The sequence below is a fragment of the Colius striatus genome, chromosome 11 (assembly GCF_028858725.1).
Source record: "Colius striatus isolate bColStr4 chromosome 11, bColStr4.1.hap1, whole genome shotgun sequence".
In the NCBI taxonomy this organism is placed as follows: Eukaryota; Metazoa; Chordata; class Aves; order Coliiformes; family Coliidae; genus Colius; species Colius striatus.
In genome coordinates this window covers 10,639,471-10,661,944 of record NC_084769.1, presented here as the reverse complement: position 1 = coordinate 10,661,944, position 22,474 = coordinate 10,639,471, and the positions used below count along the sequence as shown (strand labels likewise).

General features: G+C 43.5%; 1 protein-coding gene across 1 annotated transcript; it reads left to right on the top strand.

Annotated features, from left to right (window-relative positions):
• The first annotated feature begins 1,900 nt into the window (after positions 1–1,900).
• Positions 1,901–21,953, top strand: SCTR (secretin receptor). Its single transcript, XM_062004760.1, has 13 exons — positions 1,901–2,122; positions 5,832–5,958; positions 9,798–9,908; positions 13,866–13,969; positions 14,284–14,381; positions 15,319–15,451; positions 16,636–16,789; positions 16,875–16,935; positions 17,472–17,541; positions 20,253–20,344; positions 20,440–20,578; positions 20,756–20,797; positions 21,780–21,953. The coding sequence occupies exons 1-13, from the start codon at positions 2,078–2,080 to the stop codon at positions 21,951–21,953; spliced, it is 1,350 nt and encodes a 449-aa protein (XP_061860744.1). The 5' UTR covers positions 1,901–2,077.
• Positions 21,954–22,474: the final 521 nt, after the last annotated feature.

Genomic DNA, 22,474 nt, shown 5'->3' with positions numbered 1-22,474 from the left:
ACTGCACTGATATCTGTGTTGCAAGTCATGCAATGGTTTGCACAGGTGGGAAGTTTCCAGGTTTTATTTGGCACCTGACTTCTTTAAACACTCAGCTTGCAGATGAATCAAACAGCAGAGTTGCAAGATACTAGGCTCTTCGTTCATACCCTTGCTGTTAAATCCAATGTTGTCTCTCTGAAATTCATGGGCAACCATTTTCTATTTCAGAAAATGCCCCACAATTAGAACTATGTCCAGGAGCAAAGCTCCCTCAATTACACAAACACAAGCAAGAGTGGTGTCTTTCAGGGGAAGTTGTTACAATATGCATAGAATAATAAAATATTCCTTCAGCCAAAGGAAGAGAGAGAATGACTTGGCACCCCACTGAGATGATGCAGCATTGACAATGTGGTTTCTTCAGACTACTATATTGACACTGTCTGGCTGCCACTCAGATCTCCTTTTAACTATTTGTTTAATCCTCTGACCAACTGCAGCCAAACTGTTGGAAAAGCAGAGCTCTTCAAGAAATGAAAGTTGCTACAAATTTAGTGTAAACAGGGGTATGGAAGACTGAAACATTTGCAGATACTGCTGCTTACCCGACTTCTGCTCTGGGGATGTGGGGAGAGATGAGGATGGTGTGTAGGGAAATAGAGCGTTGCAATTCAGCTGTCCTAAGGAGCACATGGAGTTACTGTGGGAGAGTGAGCATGGGAAAGGGCAACACTCACTAGAAAACCCAGGTCCCTTCATTGTGTTGCTCAGCAGATGACCTGCTTAATGCAATAGTTGAATTTTCTGTGCATGGGTAACAAGACAAATAGTTTATTGCCGTAGTTATTGACTTTACTGGCAGATCTGGAGCACACCCACAGTAGATAGGTCAGCAAACCCTGAATTTCAGGCAGCCTCCCATCACATTTATCTGTCTGGGATGATAGGTGATAGTAAATTGGAAAATATGGTAAAAGATGTTTTGAGGCACTTTACCAAGCTGAGGACTTTGGTGCTTTGAGAAAGGGCAGTAGTGCATAATGCAAACTTTGGCTCTTTTTAGAGCCTGTATTCAATATTGTGCTACAAGTGGACTTGGCAAGAAAGGGTTTGGAGTGCCTGTCTTGGCAGCTGGGAACATTTGCCCACGGTAAGCACATAGACCATTTGCAATAGTTTTGCCACAGAAACAGAACCTGGGAAAACAAAGAATGTACATCCCACCAACAAGGTACCACAGAGATCCAAATGTAATGATATCTTGCAACATATAGTATTGGGATGAAATGCACACTGGCTGTTTCTCTGGATACTGGATGAGAGAGTGAAGTCCAGGGAGCATTTAGAGTCCTCTTTGGAGGGGATGGGAAGAGTAGATCCCCCGTCTGCCCTTTCTTGAGTACCCACCTCAGGTTTGAGGTTGCCCTCAGCTCCAGCAGCTGTGCTTTCCTAGGCATGGGGGGAGGCATGAGGTGACAGCTCTCCTGCAGCAGGCTTTGCCAGCCTCCTGATTTCTGGCTCTCAGGGATGTGTGCTCACTGCAGGAGGCATGTGCAGAGCTGTCAGGAGCAGAAGCAGTGCAGACAGCCTGCATCACATTCCTCCAACCCTGTTTCTCAGCAGGGCACTTATTCCAGGGCTGTATTTCCCCTTGATTGATTACATCTGTCATTGTAGGACAACATCTTACATGAGAGTCCTGCTTGGTCCCTTATCATGGGAGCATGAGGAATGATCATTCCTCAGCGACACCCATCGATAACAGTGAATAACAGCTGTGAGGGGAGGCAGACGATAGTAGGAACATGCTCAACAGAGGTGCTGTTATTCTTGGGACAGGAGGCTTCTGCAGAGGAGGAGGAGAACTCTCGGAGAGTGGACGGGGAAGAGTGGGGGGAGTCTGTCATTGCTGGTGCTCTCTGGGGCTCAGCAGCTGGAGAGAAACATTGGCTAAGGATGGTCAAAGCTGGGAAGGAAAAAAAGTGTGGAGTGAGAAGGATGAAGTGAAAGGAACTAGGAGCCACAGTGGAGAAGATACAGACAGCCCAGTGACCTCTGGTGTGTGAGGGATGAAGGAAACGGACTGTGATTGACTATGTGGACCATCTGGGTGATCATCTTCTGGATTTCAACCACCCTGGTAGGTGCTCAGAGCTATTTATTCACAATTGCATGGAAGCACAAGTTGTCTGAGTAGGTGCACCTCTATTCCATCAAGTCGTGGTATCTTAGTTTTAAAAAGTCTGTGTAGAAGCTGGTTTATTTAATGTTATTCTTGCTTTTGCTGCTTCCTGCACTAATTGACAGTAGCCAGGTGGCTAGATGGTAGATGCCTCGGTTTCCCCACCTATATAAAGCCAGTGGCATGCCTCACTTTCCCCATTGCTATAAAAAGACAGCAGTCTTTAGTAACCTGCTTTGGTAAACAGCGGATTCTGTGATGAAGGAGGGAAGATTTGATGCCATTTAGTGAAGCTTTACTGGTTTACACCAGCCAGCAATCCTCCTAAGAGGGAATGCCCACCACTACCAAAGCCTCCTGTGATTCAAATTGAAGGCACGCAAAGTGATGTTTGATCCACAAAGTTTGGTTTCTTTCTTTTAGTTTTCTCACTTTACTGGGAATGTACACGGCAGATTGTCGGTGCTGAGCTCCCAGAGCTCAGACAGCTCAGGAGGGACAGCTGAACCTGGGCTGCAATGAATGGGAAAATCAGTTTCTATATGGTTCAAACTTTCAGAAAACTTGAGCTCTGCCTAGACGTTTTAACTGCGGAGTGAATGCAATCTGCAAAGTTGGGTTTTTTTCTTTCTGATAATCTTCTGCAATAAAAATAATGACTATGATGATTTGCTTGTTATTTTAGTTTGTTATTCCTACATATTACCTAAAGGACTCTGTAAATAGATGTCATTGCTCAGGGTGCCACTGAGAGCACCTCCTTCCTCTTGTTTCATTTCTAATCCTTAAAAATACCTATTTTGATTTTGCCAGGCATCTTTTGTTCTTCTTTAAATCCTCTCATTAAACTAAAGCCACTTACTTTCAAATTAAATGGCTGAGAATTGTGTGGCTGCAAATATCACTTATATGAAATAGCATTTAGATTGATTCATTTCCCAGGTTAAAAATCATAGTCGGCTGTTGCTTTCGATACCACAAGCTGCAGCTTTCTGCCCGTTTTGGACATCTAGTTACCACAGCTGTTTCTGTTTGGAACGGTTTTGGGATCTTGCATTTTCTTTAAACAAAATATAAAGATGTCTTGCTCCTCTCATGAAAATCTGACATCTTGGGAGCTGTTTCAGGGAACTGGTTAGGAAGAGATGAAGAAACTGCATGTAGACAAGCCCATTTTCCTCGATTTCGTGGGGCGGGGGCGGGCTGTTTGCTTTCGGCTGTGGAGGGTGAACGCGAGTGAGCCTGAGCGCAGTCAGTAGCAGAGAGGCATTATCTGACTGTGGCGCGGGAAGTGGGAATTTATGTTGCTCGGCAGACAGCTGTGCCAGACCTGCAGTGGCCAGGTCGGATGCCAATGTTGACAAAGACAGCCAGAGCAACAGTGTTCGTGGAAAACAAGTGCTTTAAAACAGCACCCGCAGGCTCTCTGCTTTCCCTGACTTTAAAATCCTGTAACACCCATGTCTATTACTGGGCAGCGGTATCAATCTCAACAGCAGAATAAGGTGGACATAACTTAGCAGGGTAAAACAGTAATTGTCAGGCATGAACTACACCATGCTCCTGCTTGAGGAATGCATTTTATGTAAGAAAATCAGGGTAGCTTTCACAGCTGAACGTGTTAAAAGCATTCATCCTCACTCTATCCATAAAGATATTCTGCAGGCTTTAAATCTCTGAAACAAAAGCGTTCTTAGGACCTATAGTTCTTAAAAGAAACAACAAGATATATATGCTTATTCAAGATGAAGAATGCTCCTGTGTTTGAGATCATTACTAATGTTAGCATTTAGTTTTACTCACGCTCAGTGTCATCTAGAACAACCCGTGTGCAAACCAGACCGCTTCTGGTGGCCACTTCAAATGCTCAGCACCAATGTTGCTTTTGAATGTATTTTCAAGGTAACTTTTGGACAGAGGTACTACAGAAAAAGTATGTTCTAGGTCTTTACTTGTAAACTCTGAAACTGTACTAAATTGCTTTACTATTGGTAATCAAATAGGTAACAATAGAAAGTGATAAATAATTAACGGTTTAAAAACCTGACAATATTTAGAGATTATCAAATTCAACCTTCAGCTAACAACTGAAACTACTAAATCCAATTGCATTTCTTTAAGCATGTTCCTCCAGTTAGACAGTTCTATTTTTTCACAGATTAAATGGATTTTTATGGTTTTCTTTTCAAGTATTACATGAGTTAAAAAGGCATTTAAATCCTGGCATCAGAGGATCGTTTATTTCCTCTGAATTCTTTGCATGTATGGCTCCAGAAAATTAATTACATTATGCAAAATAAACAGGTTTTGGTTTATTTATTTTATGACACACAAAGAGAAAGGAGAGATGCTCGAAGTTAAACACAACATGACAATTAGATGAGGCATGCTACTTTGCTGAAAAGATCAAGCTTTATTCAGAAGTACAATACCCAGAATACTTCCAGCCAAAATGAGTGGGAATATAGTTGCTGCTATCTGTTAGGTTAAAATTTAATTGCAGAGAAGTATTACTTCTCGTTATGAGGTTTTCAGTAATCATTCTCTCTCCTAAATCTAATCTGAAAGTGATCAGCAATGCTACAAGACTGATTAGGTTGAGTAATAATATGACATTGCCATTATTTTTTTCTACACAAAGCTTATAAAAAGATCTCTGATGCTTTTCAAATAAGACAGCCTGATGATTTGCTTTTAATCTTTTAAGTATGTGTTTGTATATACATCTTTTCATATATATATGTGTATGTACATATAAGTACCATAGTGGGAATTCATAAAGATTATTGGTTTTCTTCATGAGGGTTAAATTATCTCATTTGTTACAATAACAATCCACTTATATTCAATGTTTTCATTCTTGGCATCAATAGAAACTGGCAAAACCAGTAAAAGTACAATTTTACTGCAAGGCATCACTGGGACCTTGTCCTGCAAATCATTTTGCAATGATTTTTAATACACACTGTGTGAATGGTCAGTAGCTGTTACATTCATTTTGATCAGCTACATATAACATAAACTACACGTTTAATTGCTGTGTTTGGATTGAGTTAGGACTAACATTTCTACACTGCCATGTGAGAAAGGAGAATGGGGCAAGTCAGGAAGGTGAGAAAATTATCTCAGGACAAATTTCTTCCAAAAATCTGGGTGAGACTGTGCTTCCAGGTTGGGTCCTGCAGCTTCCAGATCAGCAGCAATGAAACAGGTCATGTGAATGCAACCAGGAGAAATATTTGAATCCCTTATGCCCAGGAAAATTACCTGCCAGGTTTATGGCTTAACACTGCCAGGGACTAATAATTAATTCCCTGTTGCTCTAGGAGAGGCCAGAAGTACCCTGGATGTTTCTGTGGTCTTCTGGAACAGCATGCTGCTCATGCACTTAATTTAGCAGAATAACGTGTTCATTTTTCTCAATAATAGTAATGTCAGCAAACAGGAGAAGGCAGAAACTCAGACTGTGTTTGCCTGCTGCTCCTATTAAAAATGAGACTTAGGGAAATTGACTGTGTTTCAAGAAATTGACTGTATTTGAAGGAAATATTGCCTGCAATCAGTTGATAGGGTTGCATGGGAAATGTGAGCATAAGAAGGGTAAATCCTGTCAAGGGGACATAAGTGTTATGAGGAAAATTGATTCCATTGCTTTTAAAATTGACAGAGCAGAGCTGTCCCTCCAGTCTGTGACCTCCTGAGTGTCCTGAAAAGGGAAGAAGAAAGATGTGCTGAGGCTCTCTTCCTGGAGGCAAAGAATACAACACCTGAAAACGATCTACTCCTGAGCTCAGGTAAAGGTTGAATGAATATGCCTGATAAAAAACTGCTCTCGAGTGAGCTGAGTGGCCTCAAAATCAGATACCTCCACATTCCCTCCCACAAGATGCATGCATCACATATGCATCTCTCATTTAGGAGCAAAAAAACCAAGTAAGATCTATTATAAGGCTCCTAGAGTGAGATTTTTGACCTTGCTATCACAATAAGAGTTGAAAGAGCCTTTTAACTCAGCTGCTCAACTGCAGTCCTCACAACTAGGGAGCACATCGGCAACAAAAGCTTACAAATTGCAAAGGAATGGAATTCTTCTCACCTTGGACAAGGACATTTTTACATATTCATCCCAGTAAATGCAAATTTACTTAACTACCATTGCTATCAAAATCAATGAATATCAGCAGCCAACATTTAAATCACGTGGCTTGAAGGTCCTCATTGCTTCTTCCTTGCTTGAACTTACTGTCACATAACAGAGCTCCTGTATTTCAGAGAGAATTTATGGTTGCATATTGGTCTGGGGAACTCTTGCAGTTCTGAGTTCTCATCATGTAGACAGCTTTCACAGGTGAGCAAGTGCACTCATGTGAAAGAGGGCTCAGAGAAAAAACTGCAAGCAATTATTGAAGCTTGCCTATGAGCTGTTAGCTCCTCCAGACAGCAGCTGGGTCAAGCATCTCACAGAGCACATTGGATGGAGGCAAGAGATGCCTCTGCATTTTCTCTGCACCAGAGCACTAAAGATACACACAAGTTAAACTTCCCAGGACCGTGCAGGTGTGGATTAACACTAGTATTGCAGTGCTGTTTTATAGGTGGTCTCATTTTACCTCAATCAAATAGTAGCTCCTCAGCAGAGACTTGAAATAGTTTTAAGTTGGATCCAGATCAAAAATTCCCCTGAGGCCTTTAGTTACAGGAAATTTTAAAACAGCGTGATTCTACCCTCTGTGCCACTCGCCTCAAATCTACAGAGAGAGAATTTACAAGTAAAGGATTGTGTTAAATCTTTGAGAAAGCATTCCCAACAGTTGTCACAATTCTTGTTAACTCTACAAGTTGGATCAAACACAGCACACTGCCATGGGCTCAGGACTACTCATGTAGCAGGATGCCTTAAGCTGAAAGTGGCCAAGGTGACTAAGCCCCTCTCTGTATAACTGCAAATACAACTCCTGGCAGTGAATCTCATAAAAATAAACAAGGGTAAAATATACATCTTTCCCCAAGTATTAGTTTCTGAAGAGAGAGATCAGGAATTTCCTTCTGATGGGTCTTTACTCAAGAAGGGTTTGTTACCTCATTAAATTATGGAGTAATGATTTTTATTCTGGTAAATAATTGCTTGTATTCTGCAAACATCTCCAGCCTTTGGTTATCTGCATGTCTAAGGTCCATGTGAAGTAAATCCCATACAGGGACTTTAGTTTGAAGAACAGAGAAATAAAGCTTGGAGTATTTGGTGCTTGTCCTTGGCAGATCTCACAGGGAGAAAGGAAGCCAGCTTTTCAGGGTTTAGGTTGCCCTGCATACCACATCCTTCCTTCATCTCCTCAGAAGTTTTGTCTGGTGTGGGCAGGCAGCATCAAGTGGAGTGGCAGGAAGAGGGGCAAAGCAAGGGACAAGCGTCCACAGTGCTGTCTTCACTGCAGTGCTCACAGCCCTGTGAAAATGGTATAAACACAGAGGATTAGTTGTGGGTGAATCAGACATGAAGTACCCGAGCAGTAGGTATTTCTTATCCTCCTGCAGTATAAGTAAGAAGTGGCTCTATTTTTCCTCTGTCCTTGTGGTGCCAGTAGCTTGAAGGTACTTTAGGTAGGTAAAAGTGGGTGGCACTGGCTTTCTTCCCCCCAGACCTGGCAAGAAGGCCTCCTGTAGGAGAAAGGGCTTGGCTGGTTTTTGTGTTCTCTTCCCTAAAGGAGACCATCCCAACAGCATTTTCTGTGCATTGAGTCTGATTTGGGGGCTTTATGCCAGTAGTGTTGGCATGAAGGTTTGATAACCCAAATGTTGCAGCACAGCTAGGCATAAATATCACCCAAGGTGACATTTCATTTGCAATTAATTGCTTTGAAGTAAATGGTTACCAAGTCATGTAAACATTGGCACAGGGAGGACGCTAGAGCTGAGGTGCCCTGGCTGCAGAAAGCTCTATATTTCTAGGCACTAGGACTGTTGTGCAGGAGGAAATCAATACATTTCTGTAAATGTAAATATTTTCATTAGGCTACTGAAAGCTGTCTTTAGGAAGCACAAAACATTGGAGGAGAGCACTCAGCACTTCCTCCCTCCTGCTTTCAGGAAGCATACAGGGCATTTGGTACACACCAGGACCTGCCAAGTGTAGGGTGGTCCTGGTATGCTCCAGTGGCCTCTTTTTTTCCCCATCATATTACAAAATCCACAGAGGAGCTTTGGTAAAACCACTGACAGTGAGTGGATGCAAAAGAGAATCAACCTGAATGATTTCAGCATGTGGCCACAGAAGAGCAAAATAAGACCAGAATTACAGTTGCTCTGTGGCACAAGGGGCATCAGCTATAGGTGTTTTCTATTAACACTCTGCACCACAGACCAAAATTCATCCATGCCAGCTTCAAGCACCTAAACAAAATGTCTAAGTTGAGATCACCATCATACTGTGCTCCTTTGACTGTTGTCTCCCTGGTGCATCATTACCAGCCCTGCCAGAAGGCAAAGCAGCCAAGCTGAATATGCAGCCGGAGAAGTCTGCCTCACACTCTGACTGTAGGAGGGGACCACAACAAGCCCATCCTTAACAGAAGCAGCTCCTGCACCTAATGGAAGGAAATGAGGTGAATCTGGGCACTTTCAGTCAGTCCTTGCAGCTAATGAAGGCTTCAGGTGGCAGAAGGTGCAGGGAAAGCAGCAGCCACAGTCTCTATTCCTGAAGAGAGCCCAGTGGGACTCTAGGTTCAATGGTTGCTCTGAGATTCTCCAGCAGACATGTCACACTATCAGAGGCCTGACCTTGGAAAGAGTAACACTACAGGCAGATTTTGCCAGACTATTGGTGTGTATCCATGTTTTGCCTCAGCCTTTAAATGTGATAACCTTGCTTTTACAGTCCCAGAGACTCGGCAAAGTTTTGCTGTCCTGCAGCAGAAAAGCCATTGAGACCTGCAGCCAAGCCTAGTGAGTGGTCTGTTGGCATTACTCACTCCAGCAACATCTTGGTATAATGAACATCTTGGCATTTATGAAAAAGATAAACAAGCAGAGAAGTATTTATGGTGATACAAGGATGATACTGGTATTGTTCCTCTCTGCCCTTTCCCCAGTATCCTTCCAAAGCTGTTTAAACTCCTAGTCAAGTTGTATCTTTTTCTGTTTACAAAAGTATTATATGAGGAAAATATCAGGGTGACTCAAAGTGGAAGCTTTGGAAAGACCAAAAAGTGGACTAAAAAATTCATGTCTGGTTTCCTTCATCTTTCCAGGGCCATCTGATAGTTACCAGAAGACAGATGGATAGGCAAGGGCTGGATGCAAAATTCACAATGGCCCACATTGCTTATTATCCAGCTAGTAGAGACCAGTGAAGTCCAGGACCAGAATGGGATAGGCTTGGAGTTTACTGGGGCTGGATTGAAGAAAGCAGGACTTGTCTTGTCCTATGCAGGTCTTGAGAGGTCTCTGCAGGACTTGCTCTGTCTCATCCAGCTTGCTTTTCAGAGTACTGAGCATCTTCATTCCTGTAGCTGCCTTGTGGGATGTCACACAGTGTTTCATTGCTTGGAGATGTTTCATAGTGTTTCATTGCTGGAGTAAGTTTCGTGGTGCTTTGTACCTGGGAGATGGTGGATGGTGTTTTATTGTTGCTCCCCAGGCAGATGTGTTGGAATGTGGGATAACATGAACTGCTGGCCTTCGTCTGCTGTGGGACAGATCGTCAGTGCTCACTGCCCTGAATTCTTCCAGATGCTGACTGGGAAAAAAGGTAACACTAAAAACATACTCTTCTTGCCCAGGTGGTTTTTTAATTGTTATTTTATTTTTAAATGGGTTCTTTACAAAGATGTCACTATCAGATCTGAACTTGAAGGGAAATTGTGTCCTTACTTCTTTTAAAGACCAGTGGTCACTCAGCAGCTCCATTTCTAAGACTGAACTAAACATGGGAAAGCCTGAAATAAAGTAGCAAGAAGTTTTAAGTGTTTATATTTAATTAGCCAGGTGAAGAAAAGTGCAGGAAGGAAAAGCTATCCCAAAAATCAGTCTTTTAAACATGGTTTCTAAACAGAAAGAGTTTTCTCTACTCAGGATCTGTGTTTATGTACTCCTGCCCATCTTTCCCCTTCTAATAACTCTTAGAGCAAGGGACTGATCTCAGCTGAGCCTAAGGGGGACAAAACTTCACACAGCATTAAGTTCATACAAGTTTTGGCAAATTGGCCATGTGAGTAGGGGGGAAGGGGAAATCTGCACTGAGGGTTCATCCCTTGGCTGGGATAGGATCCACACAAATGGCCCAAAGTCATGGGAACTCAGATTTTCTAAAGAGTACACTTAATGCTCTTTAAACAAAATCAGACATGAGCCATTCAGATGAAGAGAAATATCTGTGCTACCTTCTGTACGTACAAACTTCCTCAAAAAGAGATGAGCTCAAGCAACATTTATTGTTCATTTTCTGTGATTCTAAGCTAGAAATTTATTCCCAGTATGCTACAGTAATCATGAGCAGCTAAGTAGGAGTTTCTGCCTGCTTTCTGGTCATTTCCACTTTTCAGCAAAGCCCAAGAAATGTGCTTACATTTCTCTTTAGTGAGTTAATGATTCAAATCGGAAGAGGGTTTTGCATTCTTCAGTTGCAGGACACAGATTAATGAGGCCCAGTACTTTCAGAAAAGCAGACAGATTAATTTTATGGAGGGAGGAATTGTATTAGATTGTCTAATAAGGATTAGATAAATCAGAGGAGAAGCACTTAGTGCTCTTTAAATAAAATCAGACATGAGCCATTCAGATTAAGACAAATACCCGTGCTGCTTTCTGGACACACAAACAGTGGCTGCCCATTAAATCCTATAATCTGGTTGAAAGACAGAGGATAAACTACACAAAGACACAGATCGCTGAAGAAACCATCTGTCTGGCATGTTCTCACAAATCTTTAGCATAGTGATACCCGCCCTTAAATGCATTCAATGAAGTCCCTGCCGCTCCAGCCACTAGAGGGAACTGCTCCTTGCCTCCAGCCTTCCAACCGGGGACAAAACCAGGAATTCGTACATCCAAAGGTCATCATTACATCTCAAAGGTGCATTGCATTATCTTGCAGACAGACTAACAGCTTTAGACTTTAGCTGCCCTCCTTATCGGGAAGCTGAGAGCTGAGCTATTTCTGATAAGCAGTAATCAGAGTGACAGTGTTCAAAACAGAAACCCAAGACATGGTCGGTTGGCATTTGCATCTTATTTTGGTCTCTGCATCTGGCATTTTAGGTCAAAGTCAGCAATAGTTTATTCTCATTCTCATAGCCACATTCTTCTCTGATTTTATACTGTGGTTGGCTTGTGACTCATGCATTTTAATTACTGCTACAGTCGTTGCCCTGTTTAAAGCAATTTTGCAAAAGAAAACCAGAGATCTGTTTGCTTGAAAAAAACAGCAAAAGTTTTCTCTCCTCACCACTGACCAAGCAGATGGGCAGCCACAAATGCCAAAGATCCATGTGTTAAGGGATGCAGAGAGCTCTGAACACCTGGTCCCTGTGCTGTTGAGCTTTGTGCTGACATCTAGGCTTGCATTTGCTGCTCAGATTGTCTGGCCCCTTCCCACATAACAGACCAAAGAAACAAAATAATTTGAATCCAAGTGACATAATCAAAGTTCACATCCAGACCTGCACACTGTGTCTCAGGCAAGAAGTTTGGAAAGGTATGATGGCTTTGGGAACTCAGGGGCAGAGGAGAAAGCCACATCAGATGTCTCCAGTTCCAGTCATGCCTTTAGCCAGTGTTCCCCATCACCTAGGTGACTCCAAAAACCTCCAAGGCATCATGAAACACCAAGCACCAATCCTTAGTCAGACTGCAGACCCTGAGTTTGCTCAAGTGGGGTATATTTGGTGTGTGTTACCTGTTAGCAGGTAGCACTGTTAAAAATCTTGCTTAGGTCAACAATATAGTATGCATTGCATAATCTGTCATGCTTTGCGTGTAGCCCAATTGCATGCACACACCAACACAGGCCTTTGCCTCTTCTTGCCTGATGTGCTTTGACAACCTCAGCCAAAAACCAGATACAGGCACGTTTACAAGCACAACATTCTGCCTCGAGTTAAGTACATGTGTCTTAATAATTGAGGCTGAAGTAGCGAATTTGCCACCATTTCACTCCCTTACTGAGTGCCAAAGCAGGTTGGGGAGAATGGTTTGAGAGAGCTGTCTCTCTCCTGCTGTTGCTGCACTGCAGCAGAACATAGAAAACCTGGTTTAAAAAGCAGGCTGACCCTTTCAAAGATGCTAAGCTGGAACATGAGGTTCATAAAAGCATCCAAATAACAGCCTGATTAGTGACACACACAGAGCTCTTCCCACTTGGAGGTCTCAGCATCCTTGCTGTGCCTTGCAGGTTCACAGAGGTGAGTTCAAATCAAGTGCAGGCATGCTGTCAGGTCATTAGAATTATTCCAAAGGTAGTAGGAGCCCTGACTGTCCTGACAGTCCCAGCAAAGCTCCAAAATGCAGAAACTAGGGCCAAACAGTGCTGTGTACGCATCTCCCTCCATTCCCTGAACACTGTGGAGACGTTTTGCTGGGACTAGCTGCCCTGGAGTCACCATGGTTAAATGTGTGGGCAAAAGTAGATTTTTATGGTTCCTTCTGACAAGGCTTCTACTAAGAAGGGCTGCTGGTTTCAGGTCCTCCATTACTGCAGCAAAGCCAGGATTTCACTCCACGTTTCTAAAGTGTGGCTCCTACCTGACAGAGCAATGCTATTAGGACAGCAGGCAGCGATTTGACTTCTTTGTAGAAGTTTCTCTTCTCCTCAGTGCATAACCTTCATGCTTGCTACAGTAATTTTCTTCCAAAGAGATTATAAGGTGTGTGTAAGGTGTTTAGGACTTCACACTTCCACTTTAGTGGCAAAAATGAATATGAACCTATTCAACTCTGTGCAGTTTGCTGGGAATCCATCTCACTCAGCTGTAGGAGTCTAAAAGTCAGGCATCCCAGCAGAAGTGGGTCAGACAAACTGCCCTCTACAGATGTCTGTCTCAAAATAAGATGAATTCTGCAAATGCCTCTTTTTCCCCAACTGACTAGAAAGACAGCCACAAGGGATACAGTTGGACTCAAGCATTTAGCTTTCACAAGTCTCACTTAAGAGAGGGGATTCCCATCCTAGCCTTTAATTTTCAAGTAAGCAAGGAAATCAATGGCATAAGATAATGCCCAGACTTGTCTGTGGGGACAAACCTTTCGGTTTTCATTTAAATGTCACCAAAAATCTGTGACCATCTAAAGTTTTGTGTTTGTCTTCAGACCATGACAAACCACAGTGAGGAGGTGGGGAGCATTCAGGAAAGTGTCAGGTTTGCATGAAGTGTAACTCTGATTGAACAAGTCATGTGTTTGCTGATCTTGGAATAGTGGCCAAGAAACACCAGATGTACTGAACACTATTATTTGTGTTGCAATTAACAAAAACACATCCATCACAGTCATCCCCTGAGTGGGCAAACAACATTATGATCCATGCAAATACACTGGGCAAGTATCAACACAACCAGCTCAGCTGTGTTTCACCTCCAGCTATGCGGAGATCACTGCCTGGGGGGAAATATTCTCTTTGCTCTTGGAGCAACTCTAGAAGTTAAAGACTGACAAAGATACAATTGGAAACAATCACACCTGCTTTTGTCTTTTTTTTGTTGTTACCACACAGGTTTTGTCTACCGAAACTGTACGAGTGAGGGGTGGTCAGACCCATACCCAAGACCCGATATTGCGTGTGGCTACAATGTCAATGACACAACCAACGAGGCAAGAGTGAGTCTGAGGGCATGTGGCCACAGACCTGCTGCTTTGGGGCCCGGGGGGAGGAATAGGTCAAGGACAGATTGTATGATATTGTGATTTAACTCAGGTGGGATTATTGTTACAGGTGTTTTTCAGCATAAATGCTACCTACAAACAGTCAGAATAGTTCAAATACCTCCAATAGTCAGTTCAGGGTAAAACTTCAGTAGCTGATATGACAAGAAACTATATTTGTTTACATAGGAGGAGATACTATTCTCTTGGTGTGGGCTGATTTGACCAGATAGTCAAATATAAAGATGTGAATGTCTGTTCCCCTGCAGCGTTCCTATTTCATGACTCTGAAGACCATGTACACCATTGGATACTGCACCTCCCTCGTGACGCTGACGATCGCCTTAGTGGTCCTGGTCTCTTTTAGGTGAGGAGAAGCATCTCTGGTTTGCATTTGGCCAGGACTTTTGGTCATCTCAGTTGACACAGATCCTTCCATTTGCTTTCAGGGCAAGTTAAAACTTGAAGTATTTCTAAAAACCTTCACAGAAATAAGTGACAAAAGTGATCTCTGAGTCTTGTCTCCCAGAAGGTGTCAGGGCTGCTCCTCACATTGTGCACTCCTGTCCTTGTAAAAACAGAGGTGTTTTGCAGGCTGGCATTTGCATCACCTCCCTGCTGAGGTCTTCCCATGACTTCAGCATCCCTTGGACAGAGTGTATTTCCCCCTGCTGTTCTTTTCCCCACTTGTGGCTAAAACTTGGCTCTAAGTGCCACTGAACTGACTTCTGGGAAAGTGTTTCAAGTTTACAGCAGTAATCTGACAGTCAGCTTATTTTCATACATCCTTGTAACCTGGAATTTGTACCTTGCTGCTTATTCAGTGAAATTAATTTCCCTGACAGTGAGTCTCAGGGTGGCACCTCCAGGCAGAAGAAACCCCAGCTACTTTGCACACTCCTCTTCAGGCTGCACAGCCTCTGGATCTGGGTTGTACAGAGATTTAGTACAGGCAAACCAAGAAAAATTCACCTAGGTATGGATAAACACCTTGGGTTCCTGTTACTTCAGAAAAGAGGAAGGGAAGTCTAGACTGAGCACATTTGCGTGAAATTGTAATTCTTCTGGCAACATTCAGCTTCTTTTAGTACCTGAGTAGAGCAGAAGTGGCTTCAACATTTTCAGGTCTTCTCTAAGACATCCCCCTTGGGAAATGCATTAGTCTTCCTTTCACAGACAGAAAAACAACGTTCTTAATTTGTCAATTGAGCATTAATAAGGATTGAAATATGCTGTTTACAGCCACAAGCTACCAATGTTTGCTAGGAATGTAATTTCACAGGTTCTTTCTGTTTTTGTAACAGAAGGCTTCGCTGCACAAGGAACTATATCCACATGCATCTCTTCACATCCTTCATTTTGCGAGCCTCATCCAACTTCATCAAGGATGCTGTTTTGTTTTCCTCAGAAGACACAAATTACTGTGGGGCATACACGGTAACCCTCTGCCTTCCAGCTTGCTCCCTGTTTGCAGCAGGATCCCAGAAGTAGTTAGTGTGCAGGGAAGGAAATCTCTGTCTCAGCTTGCCATTCAGCATGAGGGGTTATGGGAAAGGAACCAATCACTTGTGTGTTGGTTGTTCTTGGCTGAGATATCCCCATGTGGGGGGATTCTGCATGGGTGATGGTGGCATGAAGACACAAAAGCAGCCCAGGTTAGAGTATACACATAGAAACCCAGGCATTGCTCCTCCTGGCTACAGATGCCTTTACAAATGTTGGAGCAGAGGACATCCAGGTCTGTCTGAAGCAGGAATCTGCATTTATCATCTTTACTGCATTGGACAGATGGCCACAGAAGACAGCAGTTCAGCACATTGACCCAGAAATGTCTAACCATGGGTTTCTCGAGCCTAGCATAGGACACAACCAGGGTAGAGATTCTTACATGGATTTTAGGTCCTGGTGGACGGGGCTGGCAGGAAAAGTACCAGAACACATTAAATATTGCTGACATACTATAGTGTGAGACCTGACAGTAAGACATGGATTTGCACATAGAGAGCCTGGAAAAATGAAACTCCCAAGTTTTGAATTGGTTTTTGCTATTTCTTTGTATTGGCAGCAAAATATCTTGTAAAGGGGGGAGGGGTGGAGCAGTGGGCATTGAAGATGATGTTCAATGCTTTAAAGCAAAAGACAAGTATTAAAGAGGGAAAGAAAAACACACATACACAAAGGCTTTTTGTTTTACACCCCTCCCCCCATGTTTTCCTGGACTTGTGTTGCTGAACAAAAACATTTAGAGCAAATTTTACCTTGTCTTCATTGGCCCTTTTTCTTGGGTAAAAAAACCCTGACAAATACATTCATGTGTTTAAGGTGATAGTAGTGCTGCTGATACCAATAACTTAGTAATAGTGAGACTCCTCTAAGTGAGACAGTAACCCAAAGCCATGCATCCATGACACATTTGGCTCTTGCTAATGAGGCAGTTGATTAATAAATTTACAAGTGCCAGTCCTGCTTTTTTTTCATGTGAATGCCTATCTTAAGGCCATCTGTTTAGTCCCCTAATCACTATGAAATGTCTGTTTTACAAGATTTATGTACAGCTCTCTCTCTGTGTTAGAAGGTAGATACAAACCCAGGCAGAAGCTAATCTTTCTCTCTTTCCTCAGGTTGGGTGTAAGCTCACCATGGTCTTCTTTCAGTATTGCATCATGTCCAACTACAGCTGGCTCCTCGTGGAGGGACTGTACCTCCACACTCTCCTGGTCATTTCTTTCTTCTCAGAAAGGAAGTTCCTCTGGAGGTTCATCACCCTCGGATGGGGTATTGGTTCTCCTTTTAGTAACTGTGGGTTTCTTTTGCCTTTGGGATGGACTTGTGGAGCAGTAATCAGCTTTTCCAATTGCAGGTGCCCCAGCAGTATTTGTGGCTGCATGGGCGACTGCCCGGCAACTCCATGAAAATATTGGGTAAGCTGGGGAGGTGGGGGGGGGGAAGGTGTTACTTTGAGGGTGCATGCAGCCCCCACACAGGCTGCTCCACAGGGTCCTGCTCACTTCTAACTGCTGGCAGCCAAGCAAACCAGCCACCACACAGCTGTGGTGTGAGCCTGGATCCCAGCGTAGGCGGGAGGTCCAGCTCAGCAACTTCAGAGAGAGCCTCAAATTTCCTTTGAGCGTTTCCAAGGGTGGGAGGTAGACTTCAAGTATGAATTCAGAGCACAATGTTTACAGCATCTGTATTTGACTTATCAGTGGGACTTTGTTCCTTTCTCTTCTCCCAGCCACAATTTTGAACAGTGGTTGTACTTTAAGGGCAGGTTGTACTTTTGTCCAGTGCAGGTGAACAGTTTTCTGTCAGAAATGTTGTAGCACTAAGTGAAAACAGCAAAACTAGTTTTGTGGAAGGAAAAAGGGGCCTGTTTGAAGTGCAAAACAGACTAAACCGCTTTGAAAAGACACCAGTGTTTTGATAACTGACTGCACCTTCTCTTCTATTTTTACAGGTGTTGGGACATTAACACTAATGCCAATACCTGGTGGATCATTAGAGGCCCCATAGTTTTGTCTATTTTTGTAAGTCTTTTCTGGGACAAGCAGATTCAAACTGTATTTTCAATTACTCTGAAGTCAGAGATCTATTCAACATGCTTTAGAAGTGTGTTAATGAACTGATCTTAGACGTGTGCCTAAAATGGCGTGACACATGAATTACCGCTTAAGCAACTTCTGCTCAGCAGGATTTAGTCAGTAACTAATGCCCTGAAGCTAAGTTCACAAGGAAAGCTAGAGTGTCCTCCCAAGAAGCAAGAGCTTAAAGAAGATCAGGTTTCCACATCCTGTTGATTTCATATGAACTTGGCTGGCTTGTGAAAGCTTGTTTTGGACTGTTTCAAGGAAGGATCCGGAGGAGAAACCAAGTGGCTGTAGTACATTTCAGTACAATCGCCTTTGTGTGTCCCACTCAATGCCCTTCTCAGCAAAGGCAAAAACAACTTGCCTTACATGACCATTAGCTTTTGTTCTCAGGAATGAAAGCAGCTCACAGGCTGCATGCATTGTATGTTAGTGAACTGCAATTATACTGTCACTGGCATTATACTGGCATTGCTCACTGAAAAGGCACAGCCATTGAAATTCAGTGTGAACCCGTCCAGTATGATGACAAGGAAGGACAGTTTGGTACATGTAATACCTAGTATCTGTGATCTGAGTATTTACTGGTGCTCACCTTCAGAAATTTAGGTACCATGGGGCTGGAGCTGCTTCTTGTAGATAGTTGTCCTGCCCAGCATGTGTGTTCTGGGGCAGACTGCTTTGCAATGATGTATCTGAAGCCCTAGCACAGAAACACACAAGCTGCTAAAAGTAACCTGCTGGCACCCCAAGTGAGAGCCAGAGAGTTGGTCGAGGTTTTTGTGTTGCAAAACACAAACTGCAACACTTGCCCCCTCTCTTGGAAACCCAAGCAGCAGAGATGGTAGGTTAAAGTTCTGCTCTCATTTACCACAGAGCAAATCCTTCATTCCCACAAGACAAGAAGGTTACACAAGTGATTTGGGATCAATTTAACAGGCCACAGCATTTATCTTTCTTAACGCAACAACCCTTAGGTTCCAGGAGCCACTCAGCAGTTTTTAAATGCCAACAAGGCTCAGGTATTCTGCAAGGCAAAAAGCACAGTCTTCGTTTATCTTTTGACAGCCACCACCCACTATGCCCTTCCAAGTTTCCTCAGAATCCTGACCACATCTAGCTTAGCCACTTAAGGCTCTGCCTCTTTACCCAAAAGAGCCTTTTCTCAAGCGCAGAGCCACAGACAAACAAGCAGGCAGTCCTTCGGGATGATTCAGATTTAATCTCTTAATTCCTCACAGCACACAGTCCTTAGCAGTTCAAAGGGCAGAAAATCAATGCCGATAAACTCCTTTGTGCTCCTAGGCTAACATTCATTGCTGTGCTGCCCCCAGGCTGTCCTTCCCAGCAGGAATCCTGATGGCCCCCCTTCCCCGTGGTTTTTATCACCAAAAAGTCCTGCTCAGCCTACAGTACTACTCATGCCTGGCCTAACAGGTTAAAGAACCCACAGAATTCCCCTGACCTGAACCTCAGCATCCCCCAAATATTGAAGTCTTTCCTTCATGTTCACCACCCCGAGCTCTTTGCAGCTCTGCACTTCTCCTCCCTCCTCCTCAAGCTTCCAGCCCTCTCCAGACAATCTCACCAGCCCAGACCATCCAGCCACAGGGTCCTGCTCCAGCACCCACAGTCACATCCAGGTACAGGGTGTTGCAAAAGGGGGGCTGTGGGTGCAGGAGGAGGGAAGGGTGATGCTGTGGGTGAAGCCAGGAGCCTGATGCAAAGGGCAGATAAACCCAAGGTCATTTCTCAGTGCTACAGGCTGGCCCTGGGAGAGAGGCACACTCAGGCCAGCTCTGCCTCCCTTGCAACTCCTGCTCTTTGCCTGAGGGTCAAATGAGCAAACAGTTATTGCTTCATCTTGACTCAAACTGAGCAGTAGATCAGCATTTTCATCTGATATCCACCTCTGAAGAGAGGGAAAACACAAAACAAAGAACTTGAGTGTTGAGTCTCTCCTATCCCCACTTGTAAGTGCTTTGCCTCAGTCATCCCTTAATGATCTCTCCCATCAATTAGGGATACAAAATTGTGAGGCAGACCTGGCACAGGCTGCCCAGGGAGGGGGTGAAGTCTCCTTCTCTGGAGGTTTTCAGAACCCGTCTGGACATGTTCCTGTGTGACCCGATGTAGGTGAATCTGCTTTGGCAGGAGGTTGGACTGGATGATCTCTAGAGGTCCCTTCCAACCCTACCATTCTGTGATTCTATGATCCCAAACCACACTGTGTGTTTTGGCAGAGAGTAAACGGCATTTGCAGTCCTAGTTAGCAAGCAGTAGCTCCAGAGCTGCCTCTTTGCTGGATCTTACCGATGTCCCTGATCTCCCTGCCCTTGGGTGATCTGCCCAGATAAGAAACCCTGACCATCCCCATAACTCAAGTTGCAACAAACGAGTGGGGGAAAGCAGCCAGCACCCAAGGCCAGGGTGGCTGGGCAGGCTGGAAAGGCAGGGACTGCAAGGAAGACAAGGACATGGGCAGGCCAGCCCCAGTCCCTCTGTTCTGCCTGGTAAACCAAAACACCCCAAACCAGCTCTGCTGATTCCTGGCAGTTACATAAGTGGTGACTGTGCATTTGCTTCTGGCATTTGGTGGTTGGTTTGTTGTTTTTTTTCCACGTCCCTCCTTTTGGTTTGTTTTTTTTCAGATTAATTTCATTCTTTTTGTCAACATTTTAAGAATCCTGATGAGGAAGCTGAGCTCCCCTGAAGGACGGGGCAGTGATTTCAACCAGTACAAGTATGTCCCCTACATCATGACTTTATGGCATCATAAACCACTTGAGCTCCTCTTTCTCCTTCTACACCGGCTTTTCCCTCTGTTTTCATTCTCAGGAGACTTGCAAAGTCAACACTCCTCCTCATCCCTCTCTTTGGGGTCCACTACATCATCTTTGCTTTTTTCCCTGAAGATGCAAGCAGTGGCACAGTGGAAATTCAGCTTTTTTTTGAATTGGCTCTTGGATCATTCCAGGTAATATTTGACAAGCTATTATTTCTTTAAAACAAGAAAAAGAGATATAACTCTGCAACAGAACAGAGTGCTAATGGCAAAACCAAGGTTGTCTGATTTCCCTTGAGACGTCTCATCCCCACTCAAAAGCTGAAACTGCAGTTCTAATTCTCTGACCATGGTTCTTTTATCTTTCAGGGCTTTGTCGTGGCTGTACTTTATTGTTTTCTGAATGGTGAGGTGAGTATTGTGTATGTAACATTCTTTTTTATTGCCCAAGCATGCCTAATTAATCTGTGGGATACATTCTTCAACGAATTACACCTTTTATCTGAGGATTTTCTACCCAACTACCTGAAATACCTCCTAGACCTGGCAAACCTCAGGAAATGTATGCCAGCTGCAAACTTTACCTCTCAACTATACTGCAGCCCTTTTGTAAATCAGATAGTGTTATTACTGTCTGGGAATGGAGGGTGGGAGCACCATCCTGCACACAGTCACACTGACAATCAACTGGTGCTGATGTACACCCTTGTTATCTGCCATACCATGCCTGTTTTGCTTGTTTGATCCTTGGGAAGGAATTTATCAAAAGCTGCATCCAATCCAGTTTATTAAACTCTCATAAGCTAAAGCTTTTGGAAGAGGGCCTGTTTCCTTTGTTGTATGATAACACACAGGCCTCTGGGATAGAACTTGCACTTTGAGGTGAGGTAAAATGTTATCCAAACCTGGGAGATCTTGAGGTTATTGGAAGGTAAAAAAAATTCCCACATTATTCATGCCTAAGGTTGGAAGAAAGAGTCACTTTTAAGTAGAAGAGAGGTTTGAAATGCTTTGATTCTTTAACAGAGTTCAGGAAAAGTTGTTTTGAGAAGAAAATCTGCTTTTTTATTTACCTCAGAGTGGCAAAATGTCCCTTTTTTATATATATAAATAAAATAGAAATCTTGGAAAAATCTGAACCAAACCCAATTTCACCTGCAACTAAACAGAAAAATATATTACCAGAAGATCATGTGGTTGCAACAACAGTATCACTAGAAGAGACAAGAAACAGGTCCTACCCTAACTCACCCCTTAAAGTGGGGGTTAAATACATAAATCCAAACCTTGGCAAAGGTAACCCTGCTCTCCTTTTCCTGTTCTATTGCTCTCTGCAACACAGGGCTCCAAGATAAACTAGGTGAAATAAGTATTTTGTGACCTTTCTACCTAGGTTCAGCTGGAAGTTCAGAGAAAATGGAGGCAGTGGCATTTAAGCAAACACTTGCATCATCTCAGCACCTCAGCGAGTAACGGAGGAAGTGGCTTAACTCAAGAGATGCAGATGGTGAGGTCGAGCCCACCAGAGCACAGGAGAGCAACCCTCCAAAGATCAAGCTTGCTTTAACACTGTACACCTGGAGGATACCTCCATGCTCAGATACACATGGTTAAGTCCCATGGACCGTGCTGGGAGTCCTGTGTACATATCCAAAAGCGGGACTTGGCTGTAGATCAACAGTTCTTGAAGCACATCTGCTCATTTATATCCTGTGTAGCAGTGGATTATTTTGCAAGGCAAAATGGGACAAAACATTATGCTCTTCCTTGGGTTTCTGGTCACAGACATTTGTGTTTCGTTCCACAGTGATATTTTTCAGCTGCTATTTCTACCTTAAATGTGACCTTTGATTTCCAGTGTGTATCTCCAACATGTTCCAGGCTAAGCCAAGCTGGTGAGTTTTAGATGTTCTCAATTTCTCCTGCTATTGAAGCTGGGAAGACATTCCATTTGCTCAATGGCAGTTGTGAGCCATCCTTTAACACAAACCATGAGGTTGAAAGGCAAAACCAATTAATCCCTAAAATTTACTGATTCAAAGTCTCTCTGTTGTGGTGACAGATGTTGGACACTGAGAACATAAAGCA